This window comes from Stenella coeruleoalba (assembly GCF_951394435.1).
Source record: "Stenella coeruleoalba genome assembly, chromosome: 3".
Lineage (NCBI taxonomy): Eukaryota > Metazoa > Chordata > Mammalia > Artiodactyla > Delphinidae > Stenella > Stenella coeruleoalba.
The window spans coordinates 56,819,524-56,835,623 of NC_137148.1; the positions used below are offsets into that span (position 1 = coordinate 56,819,524).

General features: G+C 36.4%; 1 protein-coding gene across 1 annotated transcript in view; it reads left to right on the top strand.

Annotated features, from left to right (window-relative positions):
• TNPO1 (transportin 1) overlaps positions 1-16,100 on the top strand; it is an 89,703-nt gene that overhangs the window by 53,445 nt on the left and 20,158 nt on the right. The window contains exons 9-14 of the mRNA XM_079918619.1: positions 91-209; positions 7,597-7,657; positions 8,425-8,593; positions 13,730-13,882; positions 14,634-14,859; positions 14,970-15,135. Coding sequence (XP_079774745.1) covers positions 91-209; positions 7,597-7,657; positions 8,425-8,593; positions 13,730-13,882; positions 14,634-14,859; positions 14,970-15,135 — 894 coding nt within the window. The remainder of the gene's footprint in view (positions 1-90; positions 210-7,596; positions 7,658-8,424; positions 8,594-13,729; positions 13,883-14,633; positions 14,860-14,969; positions 15,136-16,100) is intronic.

Consider the following 16,100-nt stretch of genomic DNA (forward strand, 5'->3'; position numbering starts at 1 on the left):
GTAAAGGACCGTTAACTTGCTGAAATTAGATTAGTTTTATTTTAATTGTATGATTTAAACTGATTAATACTAAGCCTCCTTTGTTTACAGTACATGCTGCAGAGGACCCAAGATCAAGATGAAAATGTGGCTTTAGAAGCCTGCGAATTTTGGCTCACTTTGGCTGAGCAGCCAATATGCAAAGATGTACTCATGAGGCATCTTCCCAAGTAAGTGTTCCTTCTTACAGATACTCCCTTGTTGTTAAATTTAGCAGTGATTCCTCATTTTCATATTTTTAGGTTACATTCTTATGCCATCAGGTAATGAAGTTCTAAAGAAGTACGACTTAATTTTACCGATGCTATAAGTAAAGACATTTTTAAAGAAGCAGTTACTTTTGTTTTCTAAATTACATGAGGGTGGTTTATGCTGAATTATAACTAATTTTGGATAATCCATGGCACAATTTTTTATAATCTTATAATTTGACTATGGGGTCTCGTGGATTTCCTACTAGTTGTGATGCTATGCAATTTTTGGTCAATCTATTGTTATGCCTATTTTTAACCCAGTGAATGCTGTTAAATCAGTTATTTTTTTTAATATATTTTTTCCAGTCTTATTGAGATAAGTTGAATTTGATATAAAACAGCATATTAGTTTTACGTGTACAACATAATGATTTCATATATTAAAGTCAGTTACTTTAAAAAGTAATGCTCATGTTCTTTTGAAAATAAATAAAATACAGGCTCATAAAAGAAAATTAACATGTAGAAAACTTAAAATGTCTTGGATTTCCACCCCCTTGAGTCATCATTGTTAGTATTTTTGGTGTGTTGTCTTTTAATGTTTTTCTCTGTTAGTACCATATACCAAATGTGATATATTCAGAGTGTTTTGGGAAGAAATAAATTTGGTAGTATGTACGTGACATCTGGCTATAGTTGATGCTTAAATATTTGATTTTACTATTTTGTGGTTGGCTCTTTTCAGTTATTGTAAGTTGTGCACTTTCCTCCATGTCATTAGTCTTTAAACTTTCAGTACTGTTCCATCATGGTGTGTGTACCATGTATATATAATCGACTCTTCTTCTTTTGTTGAATGTTTAGTTGTTTGCCCTTTTTTTTTTTTTAACTCATAAATAATCCTGGACTGAGCATCTTTCTTTGTCCATAAGTAGTGATTTCTTTCAAGTAGAGTTCTTAGAAGTGATTTTTACCAAGGTCAAAGGGCCTGAGCATTTTAAAGCGTCTTCATAAATATTCCACATAGTTCTCTAGGGAAGTTATACCAGTTTACACCCCACCAGCAGGGTCCCATCTTGTCACAACTTTTGCAATCCATTAATCATAATTTTTCCAGTCTTAGCCCTCTGGATGAGCAAAAAACAAAACCGTTTGTTTTAATATGTTGTTGTATTAGTGGAGTCACATTTTTTTCAGAAGTTAGGGTACTTGGATATTCTTATTTTCATGTAGTCAGTTAAGTTCCTTTTCTTTTCCAATAAATTCTTTCCCTACCGAGAAAACAAAGCCACTTATGTCTTATTCCAGTCAATCTAGAATTTATTTGGGAGTAAAGTGCAAGGTGATGTGCTAAATGGATTTTTCCCCCCTTAGGAAATTCATATATTAATTATTCTCTTCTCCCTGATTTGAGATTGCAGTTTTATGATATGCTTGTTTCTTACCATAGGATCATATAATCCTAAAAGTTATATAAACAGACATTCTTATAAAACTGAAAAGATTTTATTAATGAAAACCTAAGCTGTAACATTAGGAGATGATAAGAGCAGTTATAGGTTGGTGGTCTCTTTTATTACCCTAATAAAATCTAAACATTGGTAAGCAATGAAGAACTTGGTAGCAGGCTAAAAGATCAGCAGTTCCCATTTAGTTGTGTGCTATGTGCGAACATTAAACAACCCATTCCAGTGATAAATGGATTTGATTTATATGTCTTCCAAACCACTGGTTTGGGAACCATTTTTAGATTAAACAAGACTGCTTTTATTTTTGGTTCAAATAGTGTATTGTGAGGATGGGAAAATACCAACATCAGTCTGATCCGGAGATTAAAAACACAGTAAAAGAACTGTTTTTCCTAGATCTGTTAACCAGATTCTTGTTTAGTATGAGCAAAAAATGTTTGCTGAGGAATCAAAATTGTTAATATGATGAGATCTTTCTTATTAAAATGAATTCACATAGAAAGCATTAAGGTAATAAAGAGTAAGGTTAAACTCTTTTATCTTTCTGGGCTGTGTCGTGTATTCTTGTTTTTTCTTTTCCTTTTTCTGTTTTTTTTTTGTTTTTTTGTTTTTTTTTTTTTTAGCCAGTACTATGCTCTATTGATTATTGAACATTTGCTAATATATTTTGTTATCTGGTAGAACGGGTCTTCTTTTTTTCCCCTGAATTATTTTTTTTCCACCTTTATTCTTGTACATTAATATCTCCTGGGGCTTATTTATGAATTAATCCATGTAAAACAACTAACCCAGTGCTTGGCATATACTTAAGTACTCAGTAAACATTCATTGTTGGTATTAACATCATTGCCTTTCCATGATGTTGCGTTAAAATTCTCTTCTTGTTTTCTACATGAAGCTTCAGGAGAAAGCTTCTTAAGAGTTAGATTTGTTAAAAAATAATGATCTGCTTTGTATGACTGGAATTTGTCAGACACATGCCATATTGCCACGTGGTCACAGTTAACTCCAATATCTCTTTCCTACCTCACTTTTTGACTTTCCCCGCCTTATCAGTCCCCTATTTCCTACACATCTTCTTATTCTTTCTCTATCTGGCACAGATACCATGATCCACAAATCAACAGTACTGACCATAAACCTCCAGCTGCCCCCTGCTCTGGATTAATCGAACTGTCTTTGCTACTTCTTAAATACTGTTGGGGAAAGTTACACTGCTAGGAGGATTGGTGGCTATAGAAATCCATGGTCTTCAACATCAAGTGGACCCTTCATACCATCTGCCAATTTTTCCTGTTCCAGATCAGCTTTTATCTTCCATTCACCAGAGCAACTATTTGATACCTTTATCACTCTTCTGAAGTTCTCTTCATTCAATTTGAGCACGTCTGCTTTGTAGGGAAAACAGGTGACCCTTCACGTTTTCCCCAAAACTTATAGATACATTTTCATGTGAATTATCTTCTTCCTAACCAGGCTTTCTATTTATGGTCTTGGATAGCATAATTTTTTTCTTATCCTTAGGGACCTCACTCTATCAAATAGATAAATTCTCTCTTTAAACTTTTCCCTCTCTGCTGCCTTAACTTTTTAGCTTGCTGCAGTTTCTTTCATCTTAAAAAGATTCAAAGAATAGATGGGGCTCACTGTCTTTACTTCTTTACCTCACCTCAGGTGAACTCTTCAATATTTTATGGTCTGCCATCCATCCTCATCATTTTCGTGAAATTATTGACAGATATCATAAATGATTTAACTGTTGGTGATCCAGATGGAGTTGGTTCTCTTGCAAGATCCCTGTAGCTTACACAGTATGGTTCTGTGTATTATAATTTTATTTAGTTATGATATACTAGCTATAATGTTGAATTACTACCGTTAATCTATTTTAGAATTTAGAAGGACTTTGAACATGAAAGTTTGGGTCGCTCATATTTTCCTTTTTACAAATTTGAAATCCCACTGCTTCCTTTTTACTGTTAGTATTCCTTTGGTTAATGAGGGCTTGCAAAATTACCTCATTGAAAGTAGAGGTGTGCTTAACATTGGTTTCATACATATTTATTTAGTGTGTCTTAAAGCATGTGACTATTTGAAGTAAAGCCACAGCAAACACTGAGGACATTAATGTGGACAGAGATTCTTACATCTGGGGTAAAGAAAGGAAATTTACTTAACATTTATGGCCTTGTGGAAATAATATTACCTCTCTGAGCTTTAGTTACTCGTTTGTAAAATAGGGATCATGATACTTTTCTCACTAGGTTATTAAGAAGGTGCTTTATTAATAACCCCACAGCTGGTACTCATGAGTATGAGTTTCTTTTGCCTATTCACACTTTTTCCATGCCCCCCAGAACAATGAAAGGTAGAATTTGGAAGCAGTGGACTGTGGACATTGTAACGTGTTTCCAAAGTATTCTCTCATACCTTTTGTCCTCAGTAGACTCATTTCAGTGTGTATGATTGGACAGTGAGGAAACAAACCAAAGTTTAAGAAAGCTGTCCAAGATAAAACCATCATATCTACAGAAGGAACTGAAATTAGTATTTTGACCTTTACTTAACATGTTTTGATATTTTTTTTTTTAACTAGTCGTCATAAATATTTCAGTATACCTGGAATTCCATGTTTACAGACATTATGGTTCCCTTTTGGTGACAACATAATATTTCAGATTAGATATAATATTCTGATTTATTTAACTATTTTCTTATTGGAAGTTTAAGTTCTTAATGTCTTAAGAAGTTAGAATTTAAATTTCCAAACTTTTTATCAGACTATGATAACCTTGTCGGTAGAGCTCTTTTTTTCCTTTTTGATTTATTTCTTTTGGATTAATTCCTTTAAGTTTACTGTTTTTATATTTTAAACACTGTCATCTCTTTTATTAAAAGGAATACAAATACTGCATGTAGGCTTATTGTAAAAATGTCACACCATTTAGAAATAAAGTAGAAGATGGATACCGTCCCTTTTTAGCCCACTCACCTCTCTGAAGACAACAGTTTATTGTATAGCCTTCCTAGATAGTCTCTGTATATAAGTTATTGTATAGGTAATCTAATTTTTTAAATAATTTTTATTGGAGTATAGTTGATTTACAATGTTGTGTTAAGTATCAGATGTACAGCAAGTGAATCAGTTATGTGTGTGTGTGTGTGTATATATATATATATATATATATACGCACACATATATATTTACACACACACACACATATCCACTCTTTTTTAGATTCTTTTCCAATGTAGGCCATTACAGAGTATTTACTAAGTAGCGTTCCCTGTGCTATACAGTAGGTCCTTATTAGTTATCTATTTTATATATAATAGTGTGTATATGTCTATCCCAATCTTCCAATTTATCCCTGTCCCCCTTCCTCCCTGGGAACCATAAGTTTGTTTTCTACATCCCTGACTCTTTCTGTTTTGTAAATAAGTTCCTATGTACCGTTTTTTTAGTCTCCATATATAAGTGATATCATATGATATTTGTCTTTGACTGACTTCACTCAATATAACAGTCTCTAGGTCCATCTGTGTTGCTGCAAATGGCATTATTTCATTCTTTTTGTGGCTGAGTAATATTCCATTGTATATATGTACCACATCTTCCTTATCCATTCCTCTGTTGATGGACATTTAGGCTCCTTCCACATCCTGGCTATTGTAAATAGTGCAGTGAACATTGGGGTGCGTGTATCTTTTCGAATTATGGTTTTCTCCAGAAATATGCCCAGGAGTGGAATTGCTGTATCATATGGTAGCTCTATTTTTGTTTTTTAAGGAACCTCCATACTCTTCTCCATAGTGGTTGTACCAGTTTACATTCCCACCAACAGTGTAGGAGGGTTCCTTTTTCCCCACACCCTCTCCAGCATTTATTGTTTGTAGATTTTTTGATGATGGCCATTCTGACTGGTGTGAGGTGATACCTTATTGTAGTTTTGATTTGCATTTCTCTAATAATTAGTGATGTTGAGTATCTTTTTATGTGCTTTTTGGCCAGCTGTATGTCTTCTTTGGAGAAATGTCTGTTTAGGTATTCTGCCCATTTTTGGATTGGGTTGTTTGTTTTTTTGATATTGAGCTGCATGAGCCGTTTGTAAATTTTGGAGATTAATCCCTTGTTGGTTGCTTCGTTTGCAAATACTTTCTCCCATTCTGGGGGTTGTCTTTTTTTGTTTATGCTTTCCTTTGCTGTACAAAGGCTTTTTTAAGTTTAATTAGATCCCTTTTGTTTTTGTTTTTATTTTCATTACTCTAGGAGGTGGATCAAAAGAGTCTTGCTGCAATTTATGTCATAGAGCGTTCTGCCTGTATTTTCCTCTTAAGAGTTTTATAGTGTCTGGCTTTACATTTAGGTCTTTAATCCATTTTGAGTTTACTTTTGTGTATGGTGTTAGGGAGTGTTCTAATTTCACTCTTTTACATGTAGCTGTCCAGTTCTCCCGGCACCACTTATTGAAGAGAGTATCTTTTCTCCATTGTATATTCTTGCCTCCTTTGTCATGAATTAGGTGACCATAGGTGTGTGGTTTTATCTCTGGACTTTCTATCCTGTTCCTTTGATTTATTTTTCTGTATTTGTGCCAGTACCATACTGTTTTTATTACTGTAGCATTGTAGCATAGTCTGAAGTCAGAGAGTGTGATTCCTCCAGTTCCATTTTTCTTTTCTCAAGATTGCTTTGGCTGTTTGGGGTCTTTTGTGTTTCCATACGAATTGTAAAAGTGTTCATTCTAGTTCTGTGAAAAATGTTATTGGTAATTTGATAGGGACTGCATTGAATCTGTAGATTGCTTTGGATAGTATAGTCATTTTGACACTAGTGATTCTTCCAGTCCAAGAACATGGTATATATATATCTCCATCTGTTTGTGTCATCTTTGATTTCTTTCGTCCGTATCTTATAGTTTTCTGAGTACAGGTCTTTTGCCTCCTTAGGTAGGTTTATTGCTAGGTATTTTATTCTTTTTGATGCGATGGTAAGTGGGATTGTTTGTTTAATTTCTTTCTGATCTTTCACTGTTAGTGTATAGGAATGCAAGAGAGCTCTGTGTATTAATTTTGTATACTGCAACTTTACCCAGATTCATTGATGAGCTCTAGTAGTTTTCTAGTAGCATCTTTAGGATTTTCTATGTAGAGTGTCATGTCGTCTGCAAACAGTGACAGCTTTACTTCTTTTCCATTTTGGATTCCTTTATTTTTTTTTTCTTCTCTGATTGCTGTGGCTAGGAATCTCTCATTATTTTTATCTTAAATGGAAATATGCTTTATGTGTTTTACACGTAGAGGGCTTTTTGTTTTTTTAACTTTACTTAATTTGTTTGTTTGTTTGTTTTTGGCCATGCTGCATCCAAAAATAAGATCCTTGCAGGATCTTAGTTCCCCGACCAGGGATTGAACACTGCAGGGCCCTAGCAGTGAAAGTGCAGAGTTGTAACTGCTGGACTGCCAGGGAATTCCCAACTGTAATTTATTTTTAACCAAGCCCTTAATGATGGAAATTCAGATTGTTTCCATTGTTCTTGTTCTTGCATCAGGGAACATTGGTCTTTAAAAATTGGGAATATTTGTTCATATATTTGAGATAAATTCTTAGGGGAAAAATTGAAAAAAAAATTATTGTTTTTATTTCTAAGCACTCTTGATAAGTAAGCTATCTTATCCCCACTAAGATTCCATCCAGTAGATCCCATGCATGAGTATTTAAAAGGCCTGAGATATATATTGGGAGTATTCATCATCTGAGAAGGGCAGACAAAGAACATGCTATAAGGCAATATTAGCAGTGGTGGTTGTTGTATTGGTATTATTAGTATTCATGAGGTTGTTAAGACTTTGAGATCTTTAGATCTTTGTTTCACGAATTCATTTCTTTATAGGTTGATTCCTGTGTTAGTGAATGGCATGAAGTACTCAGATATAGATATCATCCTACTTAAGGTAAGGAAACTATTTCCTGATGAATAGGGAAGATTATTTTTATTGACTTAGTAGATCTTTGGATTTGACTAACAGAACATTTATTTAGAGTAGGCCCTATGTAAATAGGCTTTCTGTTATATAGTATGCTATGGAGTTCAAAGATAATGAATTTGGGTGGTAATAGATTCTAGCTTAATTGGAACTAACTAGACGGTGACACTAATAGAGTTCGCATCCATTTCCTGTTAATTCAAATTGTTCGGAGTTTATTTTAAAATATGTTAAATACGTTCTGATCTTGATTCAGATACTCTAGATTATACCAGCTGGTGGGAAACCATATAATGTGGTTTGAAAGTGCCTGATATCTAACATGGGTTATGTGATAGCCTCTTCTCCCCTTCACAAAGAAATATTTTCTGCCCAGGGGAGTGGTTCTTAATGAAGAGGTATACAGTTGACCCTTGAAAATGGGATGTTAGCAGCATTGACCTTCAGCTCAGTCAAAAATCCCTGTATAACTTTACAGTTGGCCCTCCGTGTCCATGGTTCCATATCTGCAGATTCAGCCAACCATGGATTATGTAGTAGTGTTAAGACTTCATTTATTGGAAAAAAATCTGCATGTTAGTGAACCCGCACGGTTCCAACCCATATAGTTCAAGAGTCAACTGTATTTCAAAATAATATGCATAACCCCATCTGAATATTCTCATTCTTTCACTGATATACATATTAGCTTATAATGAATATAACCAAAATTTTCCTTTAAAAAAAATATACAGGGTGATGTTGAAGAAGATGAAACAATTCCTGATAGTGAACAGGACATAAGGCCACGTTTTCATCGATCAAGGACAGTGGCTCAGCAGCATGATGAAGATGGAATTGAAGAGGAAGATGATGATGACGATGAAATTGATGATGATGATACAATTTCTGACTGGAATCTAAGTAAGTCAGAGAGGGAGAAGCACAGTCGCTTGCTTTGCTAACAGTTTTGTTGAGAAATAATTCACATACCATACAGTGCCCTCATTGCATACAGTTCACATACCATACAAAAGGTTACAGTTGAGTGGCTTTTAGTGTATTCACAGAGTTGTGCAACCATCACCACAGTAAATTTTGGAACATTTTTATCACCCCGAAAAGAAACCCTGTACCCATTAGTAGTCACTCCCATTTTCTTCCAGTTCGCTAGCCTTAAGCACCGACCAATCTATATTGTGTCTCTAGGAACTGTTCTGGACATTTCCTACAAATGGAATTATACAAAAAGTGGTCCTTTGTGACTGACTTATCTGTTCATCATTTGATGGACATTTTGTTTCCCCCCTTTGGCTATTGTGAGTAATGATGCTGTGAAGTTATGTAAAGTTTGATGTGTAAACGTAAGTTTTCAATTCTCTTGGGTATATACCCAGGAGTAGGATTACTGAGTCATATGGTAACTTTATGTTTAACCTTTTGAGGTACTACCAGGCTGTTTTTTAAAGTGGCTCCACCATTTACATTCCCCCCAGCAGTGTCTTAGGGCTCCAGGTTCTCCACATGCTTGTCAATACTTTTTGGTTGTCTCTTTCTGTTATAGCCATTCTGGATGTGAAGTGATAATCTTATTGTGGGTTTGTTTTTGTATTTTCCTGATGGGTCTGCTCTTCATTTACTTGTCATTTTATTCCTTAAAAAGACTTTATCTCACACTGTCATTTCTCAAAGGGGTATATATTTTGTTTGATACTGTGAAATAGAAACATTGACCATAGAAAACAACTTTTCCTGTTTTCCTAACATAAACTTATTTTTTTGTGTGATAATTTGCATGAATATTGATTATCATGCAGTTTTCCAAAATTATATAAATTGCTTTTGTCATATTCAGACTTACAAATATGCTTTTTAAAATCTTGGTTTTCAACCTTACTTGCAAATCCACATCATATATTAAGCCTGCATTCTGGGCCACATACTAATTAGATAACTTTGGGGAGAATCTAGACACCTGTGTTTTGCTTTTGCTTGCGTGCTGGTTTTTAAATCTTGCTGCTCTAGTTCACAGCACATTTCACGTTTTGGGCCATGTAATTCTTTGTTGTGGGATCATCCTGTCCATTATAGGATTTTGAGCAGCAGCCCTGATCTCTGCCCAGTAAATGGCAGTAGCGCAGGAGGTGGGGGGAGAACACACACAAAACTGTGACAACCAGCAGTGTCTTGAGACATTGCCCAGTGTTCCTTGGGACACAAAATCACCCCCAGTTAAGAACCACGCTGTGATTCAGAGGGTTGAGATTTCTAGTAACTAACCGGTAGAGCAATTAAGGACATGAATCATCAGCCTGAATTCTGTAAATTATTTGGAATTATGCTGATTACTGCCCATTTAGTTTCCTATAACTAACGGTTCCTTAGAGTGACTAACGTGCCCAGCGCTAGGCCAAGGACTTTGTATGCCTTTCACATTTAATCTTTGCAACAGCCTTGGGTAGGTAAAGATACTGCAAAAAGAGAAACTCCCTATGGTTAGCTTAGCTAGTACTGGTGGCACATGTAGTTTTGGAACCCAAATCTCACACAACAAGAGAACCCAAGGTCTTCATTACTACCACAGAATTACTTCCCAGTGTATTCCTACTTTAAGGTTGGTGGGGAGCATGCATTAAGATTTAATGTAGATAACTGCAAAAGTAATAATGTGTGTTGAATTGGGGGGGGGGAATACTTCCTTTTCACATCCCACCCATCATTATGTTCTTCCAGAAGTTTTTCTATGCAGATACAGAAAAACGGGTATACGGGCTTAACCAGCTTTTGTTTCGCTTCGCTTTCTTGCACTTCATAGATAACTGCATTTTTTATAAACTGAAGGTTCGTAGCATCCCTGCACTGATCAAGTCTGTTGGCGCTATTTTTCCAACAGCATTTACTCACTTTGTGACACTGTCACATTTTGATAATTCTTGGAATATTGCAAGCTTTTTTGTTATTATATTTGTTAGGGCAATCTGTGATGAGTGATCTTTGATGTTACTGTTGTAATCGTTTTGGGGCTGTGTGAACCATGCTCATATAAGATGGCAAACTTACTAATTAGTAAATGTGTGTGTTCTGACTGCTCCACTCACAGCCGTTCCGCATCTCTCTACCTCTCCTTCAGTGTCCCTGTTCTCTGAGATACAACAATATTGAAATTAGACCAATTAATAACCCTTCAGTGGCCTCTAAGTGTTCAAGTGAAAGGAAGAGTTAGTTGCATGTCTCTCACTTTATTTTGTTTTTGGCTGCGTTGGGTCTTTGTTGCTGGGCGCAGGCTTTTCTCTGGTTGTGGTGAGCGGGGGCTACTCTTCGTTGCAGTGCGCGGGCTTCTCATTGCGGTGGCTTCTCTTGTTGCGGAGCACGGGCTCTAGGCATGTGGGCTTCAGTAATTGCAGCATGCAGGCTCAGTAGTTGTGGCTCGCGGGCTCTAGAGTGCAGGCTCTGTAGTTGTGGCACACGGGCTTAGTTGCTCTGCGGCATGTGGGATCTTCCCAGACCAGGGCTTGAACCCGCGTCCCCTGCATTAGCAGGCGGATTCTTAACCATTGCACCGTCAGGGACGCCCCACGTCTCTCACTTTAAATCAAGAGTTAGAAATGATTAAGCTGGGACTTGAAGCCCGCGAACTCCAGCTACTGAAGCCTGTGCACCTAGAGCCCATGCTCCACAACAAGAGAAGCCACCACGATGAGAAGCCTGCACACCACAGTGAAGTAGCCCCTGCTCACCGCAACTAGAGAAAGCCTGCACGCAGCAACAAAGACCCATCGCAGCCAAAAAATCAGTCAACTAATTAATTAAAAGAAATGATTAAGCTTAGTGAGGAAGGCATGTAGAAACTGCGGTAGGCCAGAAGCCAGCCCTCTTGCGCCAGTTAGCCAAGTTGTGAGCAAAAGAAAAGTTCTTGAAGGAAGTTAAAAGTGCTACTCCAGTGAACACACAAAAACAAAACAAGCAAAACAGCTTGAATGCTGATAAGGAGAAAGTTTTTGTGGTTAACCAGCCACAACATTCCCTTAAGCCAAACCTAGTCCAGAGCAAAGCCCGAACTCTCTTCAATTCTCTGAAAGCTGAGAGAGGAGAGGAAGCTGCAGAAGAAGAGGTTGGTTCTTGAGGTTTAAGGAAAAAAGTCTTTATATCTCCATAACATAATGCAGGGTAAAGCAGCAAATGCTGATGTAGAAGCTGCAGCAGGTTATCCAGAAGATCTAAGATAATTAATGAAGGTGACTGCACAAAACAACAGATTTTCAATGTAGACAAAAGAGCCTTCTGTTGGAAGAAGATGCCATCGAAGACTTTCATAGCTAGAGAGTAGAAGTCAGTGCCTGGCTTCAAAGGGCAGGCTGATTCTTGTTAGGGACTGATGGAGCTGGTGACTTTAAGTTGAAGCCAGTGCTCATCTACCATCCCGAAAATCCTAGAGTCCTTGAGAATTACACTAAATCTACTCTGTGCTCTGTAAATGGAACAAGAAAGCCTAGATGATAGCACATTTGTTTATGACAAGGTTTACTGCATATTTTAAGCCTACTCTTGACACCTACTGCTCAGAAAAGATGATTTCTTTAAAAATATTACTACTCATCGACAAAGTACCTGGCTACCCAAGAGCTCAGGTGGAGATGTACAATGAGGTTCATGTTTTTTTCACATCTGCTAACACAGCATTGATTCTACAGTCCATGGATCAAGGAGTAATTTCAGAAATACACTTTGTAAGGCTATAGTTGCCATAGGTAGTGATTCCTCTGAAGTATCTGGGCAAAGTAAATTGAAAACCTTCTGGAAGGGATTCACCATTCTAGATGCCATTAAAAACATTTGTGATTCATGGAAAGAGATCAGAATATCAGCATTACATTAACAGGAGTTTGGAAGAAGTTGATTCTTCTTAGGGGGTTCAAGATTTCAGTGGAGAAGGTAACTGCAGATGTTGTGGAAATAGCAAAAGAACTAGAATTAGAAGTGGAGCCTGAAGCTGTGACTGCATTGCTGCGTCTCATGAGAAAACTTTAATGGATGAGGAGTTGCTTCTTATGGGTGAGCAAAGAAACTGCTTTTTCTTGAGATGGAATCTACTCCTGGTGAAGATGCTGTGAAGATTGTTGAAATGACAACTGAGGATTTAGACTATTACATAGTGTTGGTTGATGAAGCAGCAGGAGTGTTTGAGAGGATTGATTCCAATTTTGAAAGAAGTTCTCCTGGGTAAAATGCTGTCAAACAGCACTGCGTGCTACAGAGAAATCGTTCACGAGAGGAAGAGTCAGTCCATGCAGCGAACTTCACTGTCGTCTTATTTAAGAAACTGCTCATAGCCACCCCAGCCTTCAGCAGCCACCACCCTGATCAGTCAGCAACCACCAACATCAAGGCCAGACCCTCCACAGAAAGATTACAGTTTTTCAAAGGCTCAGATAATGGTTAGCATTTTTTAGCTATAAAGTATATTTTAGTTAAGGTATGTACATGGTTTATAGACATAAAGCTATTACACACTTCACTAGACTACAGCATAGTGTGAACATAACTTTTATATGCACTAGGAAACCAAAAAGTTCAATTGACTCGCTTTGTTTTGGTGGTCTAGAACTGAACCTGCAATATCTGAGGTAGGCCTATGTCTTCTTTTTAGGAGGGAAGGCTGATGTTCTAGAAGTGAAATCAGATCATATGTACTCTGCTGATTCTTTTCCATATATCATGCAACTCATTCTGTGTCAGTACATAAATATTTCATTCTGTTTCCTGGCAGTATAATATTCATATGAATGGGTCTATCATACAGTAAGTATAACTAAGTATAACTAAGACCCTTTTGATGAGTAAGGTGTTATTTCTGGCCAACGTAACCGCTTTATTTAAAAAAAAAAAAAAGGGGGCAGTCGTATACAGGATTAAATATCTTCAAACTTTGTAGAGGTAAAAATAAAGTGTTGTACATACAACAAATTTTATCTGTATATAGATACAGATAGATTTATAGATATATAACTATAAATGATAATGGAAGTTAATGTAATGTCTTTGAATTAAATATTTCCTTAGGAAAATGTTCTGCGGCTGCCCTAGATGTTCTTGCAAATGTGTATCGTGATGAGCTTTTGCCACATATTTTGCCCCTTTTGAAAGAATTACTTTTTCATCATGAATGGGTTGTTAAAGAATCAGGCATATTGGTTTTAGGAGCAATTGCTGAAGGTAAGTCTAAATCAAACTTGAACTGTAAAGTCCTCAATAGGTGCTAATGTGACTAGGCTACTTTAAGGACTTGTTACTCTATAAGCAGAAACTGTTTACGTACTTTGCTGTCTTGTGTTGCTAATAAGACTATTGAAGTAGGTGAGACTATGATCCACATTAACCTTAAAAACGATATTTGAGTCTAAAAGCCATCTTAGGATAAGTTTTTACTTTGAGCTAGTTAATTATTATTAAACAACCATAGACTTACTTATAACCCCAGCCAGATATTTTGCAAATGCTTTTGTTATAATAAAGAGAACAGAAAAAAAAAGAGAGAACAAAATGAGAGGATTCTGATGTCAGAAGCATCCCTGTTGCTAGAAAAATAACTTCTATAGGTAAGTGTAAGAAACGTAAGTCGTGTCATCATCCTCTATAAAGGATCATTATTCTGTCCTAGCTGTAAACATCTATCTACAAGAAATTGAAGCATTTTACAGGCATTTTTGAAAGCCATAATTTCTGTAGCAGAAGTAAAATGAGCTTTCCTAACCCTACTGAAAGATACTTAAAGAGCAGTTAGCGCTCATTTCAGTTATTTCTTTAAAATAATTTTGGAACAGATTATTGCAATATATTTATTGGAATGGAGATGATCTGAATATGTTTCATGGATGCACGTATCAGTTTAGTATTCAACTGAAATAATTTTGTTTTAACCAAATTTCAGCACTTCCTGAAATAGTTCTGTGGTTTTTATTCCTAGGTTGCATGCAGGGCATGATTCCGTACCTACCTGAGCTCATTCCTCACCTTATTCAGTGCCTCTCTGATAAAAAGGCTCTTGTGCGTTCCATAACGTGCTGGACTCTTAGCCGCTATGCACACTGGGTAGTCAGCCAGCCCCCAGACACGTACCTGAAGCCATTAATGACGGAACTGCTAAAGCGTATCCTGGATAGCAACAAAAGAGTACAAGAAGCTGCCTGCAGGTGAGACATTCTTTGTTATCTGTATCTTTGACCTGATGGTTTTATAAATCCAAATGAGACTCTACCTAGACATCCATATTTACTGTTTCTTCACATTTTTTTTTCCTTAGTGGCTTTAACAGTGGCATCATCTTTCACCCTAATTCCCACACAGATATCTGGAGTGGAAGTGGCAAGGGTCCTACTCTTGAAGGAATAAAAAAGTTTGAGCAGAGTGACATTATTAGTCGACAGGTCAACTGTGATAACAAGTTGCCACATGGTGATTCAACTCCAGTAGCCACTCTATCAGTTGCATTTGGGGCTGTCTCTGTTTTTACATCAGATCAGCAGTTAGTTTCATTACTACCAGCATTCCGTTTTCTGGAACAAACCTTAATGTTCTAAAAAGCCTTGCCACCTAATGTTTATAGTTCTTAACTTTTCAAATAAAATTGCTTTTACTGTTGACTTTGTTAATAAGAAGAAATAGCTGTTGAAAGAGAGGAAAGTAAATTTCAGTGTAGCTGGACTTTACCAGATCTGAAGCAAAAATGTCTGGAAGTGTCCTAATTCGTAATAATGTGAAAGAAAGTTAAACAAGGGAGCTTTGGTAATTAATAGCACTCAGTTTTTTTTCAAGCGGGGGGAGGATACCAATTATGCTTGGTTTCCTGTAGATTATTCATTCAGCAAGTTTTTTTTTTAGTTCTCTACTAATTGTTAGGCATATATTAAATGCCGAGCTTACATTCTCTGTGTCTTAAAATTTACAGGCTAGTAGGGTATACTGAACAACTATATAATTATAATTTGTGGAAGGTGCCATGAAGGAAATAGATATAGCTCAGTGTTAATGAATAAGACTTCAGTTAACAAATGGCTTAAGCCTGTCATTTTAGGAAATTCTTACCTGGCCTAAAACAGAAGAAAATAACCTTAATTTTACAAACGAAGGGCCAGATACACCTTAAAGTCGAGACACATTTAGGTATAAATTGAAGTAATTGCCCTGAGGCCCTGGAGTTTGTTCATTTCTTGTATATTTGTCCTAAAAAATAAGCTTCAAATAAACAAATGTATAATAACAAATGCACTGTGCATTCTAATGTATAGTGTGGAGCCTAGAGAAAATTTTAAACTTTACTGAGGAATAATTGACAAAAATAATTGCATATACTTGAAGTGTACCACATGTTGATTTTGATATACGTAAGCATGGTAGAACAGTTACCAAAATCAAGATCCTATAGAACATGGGT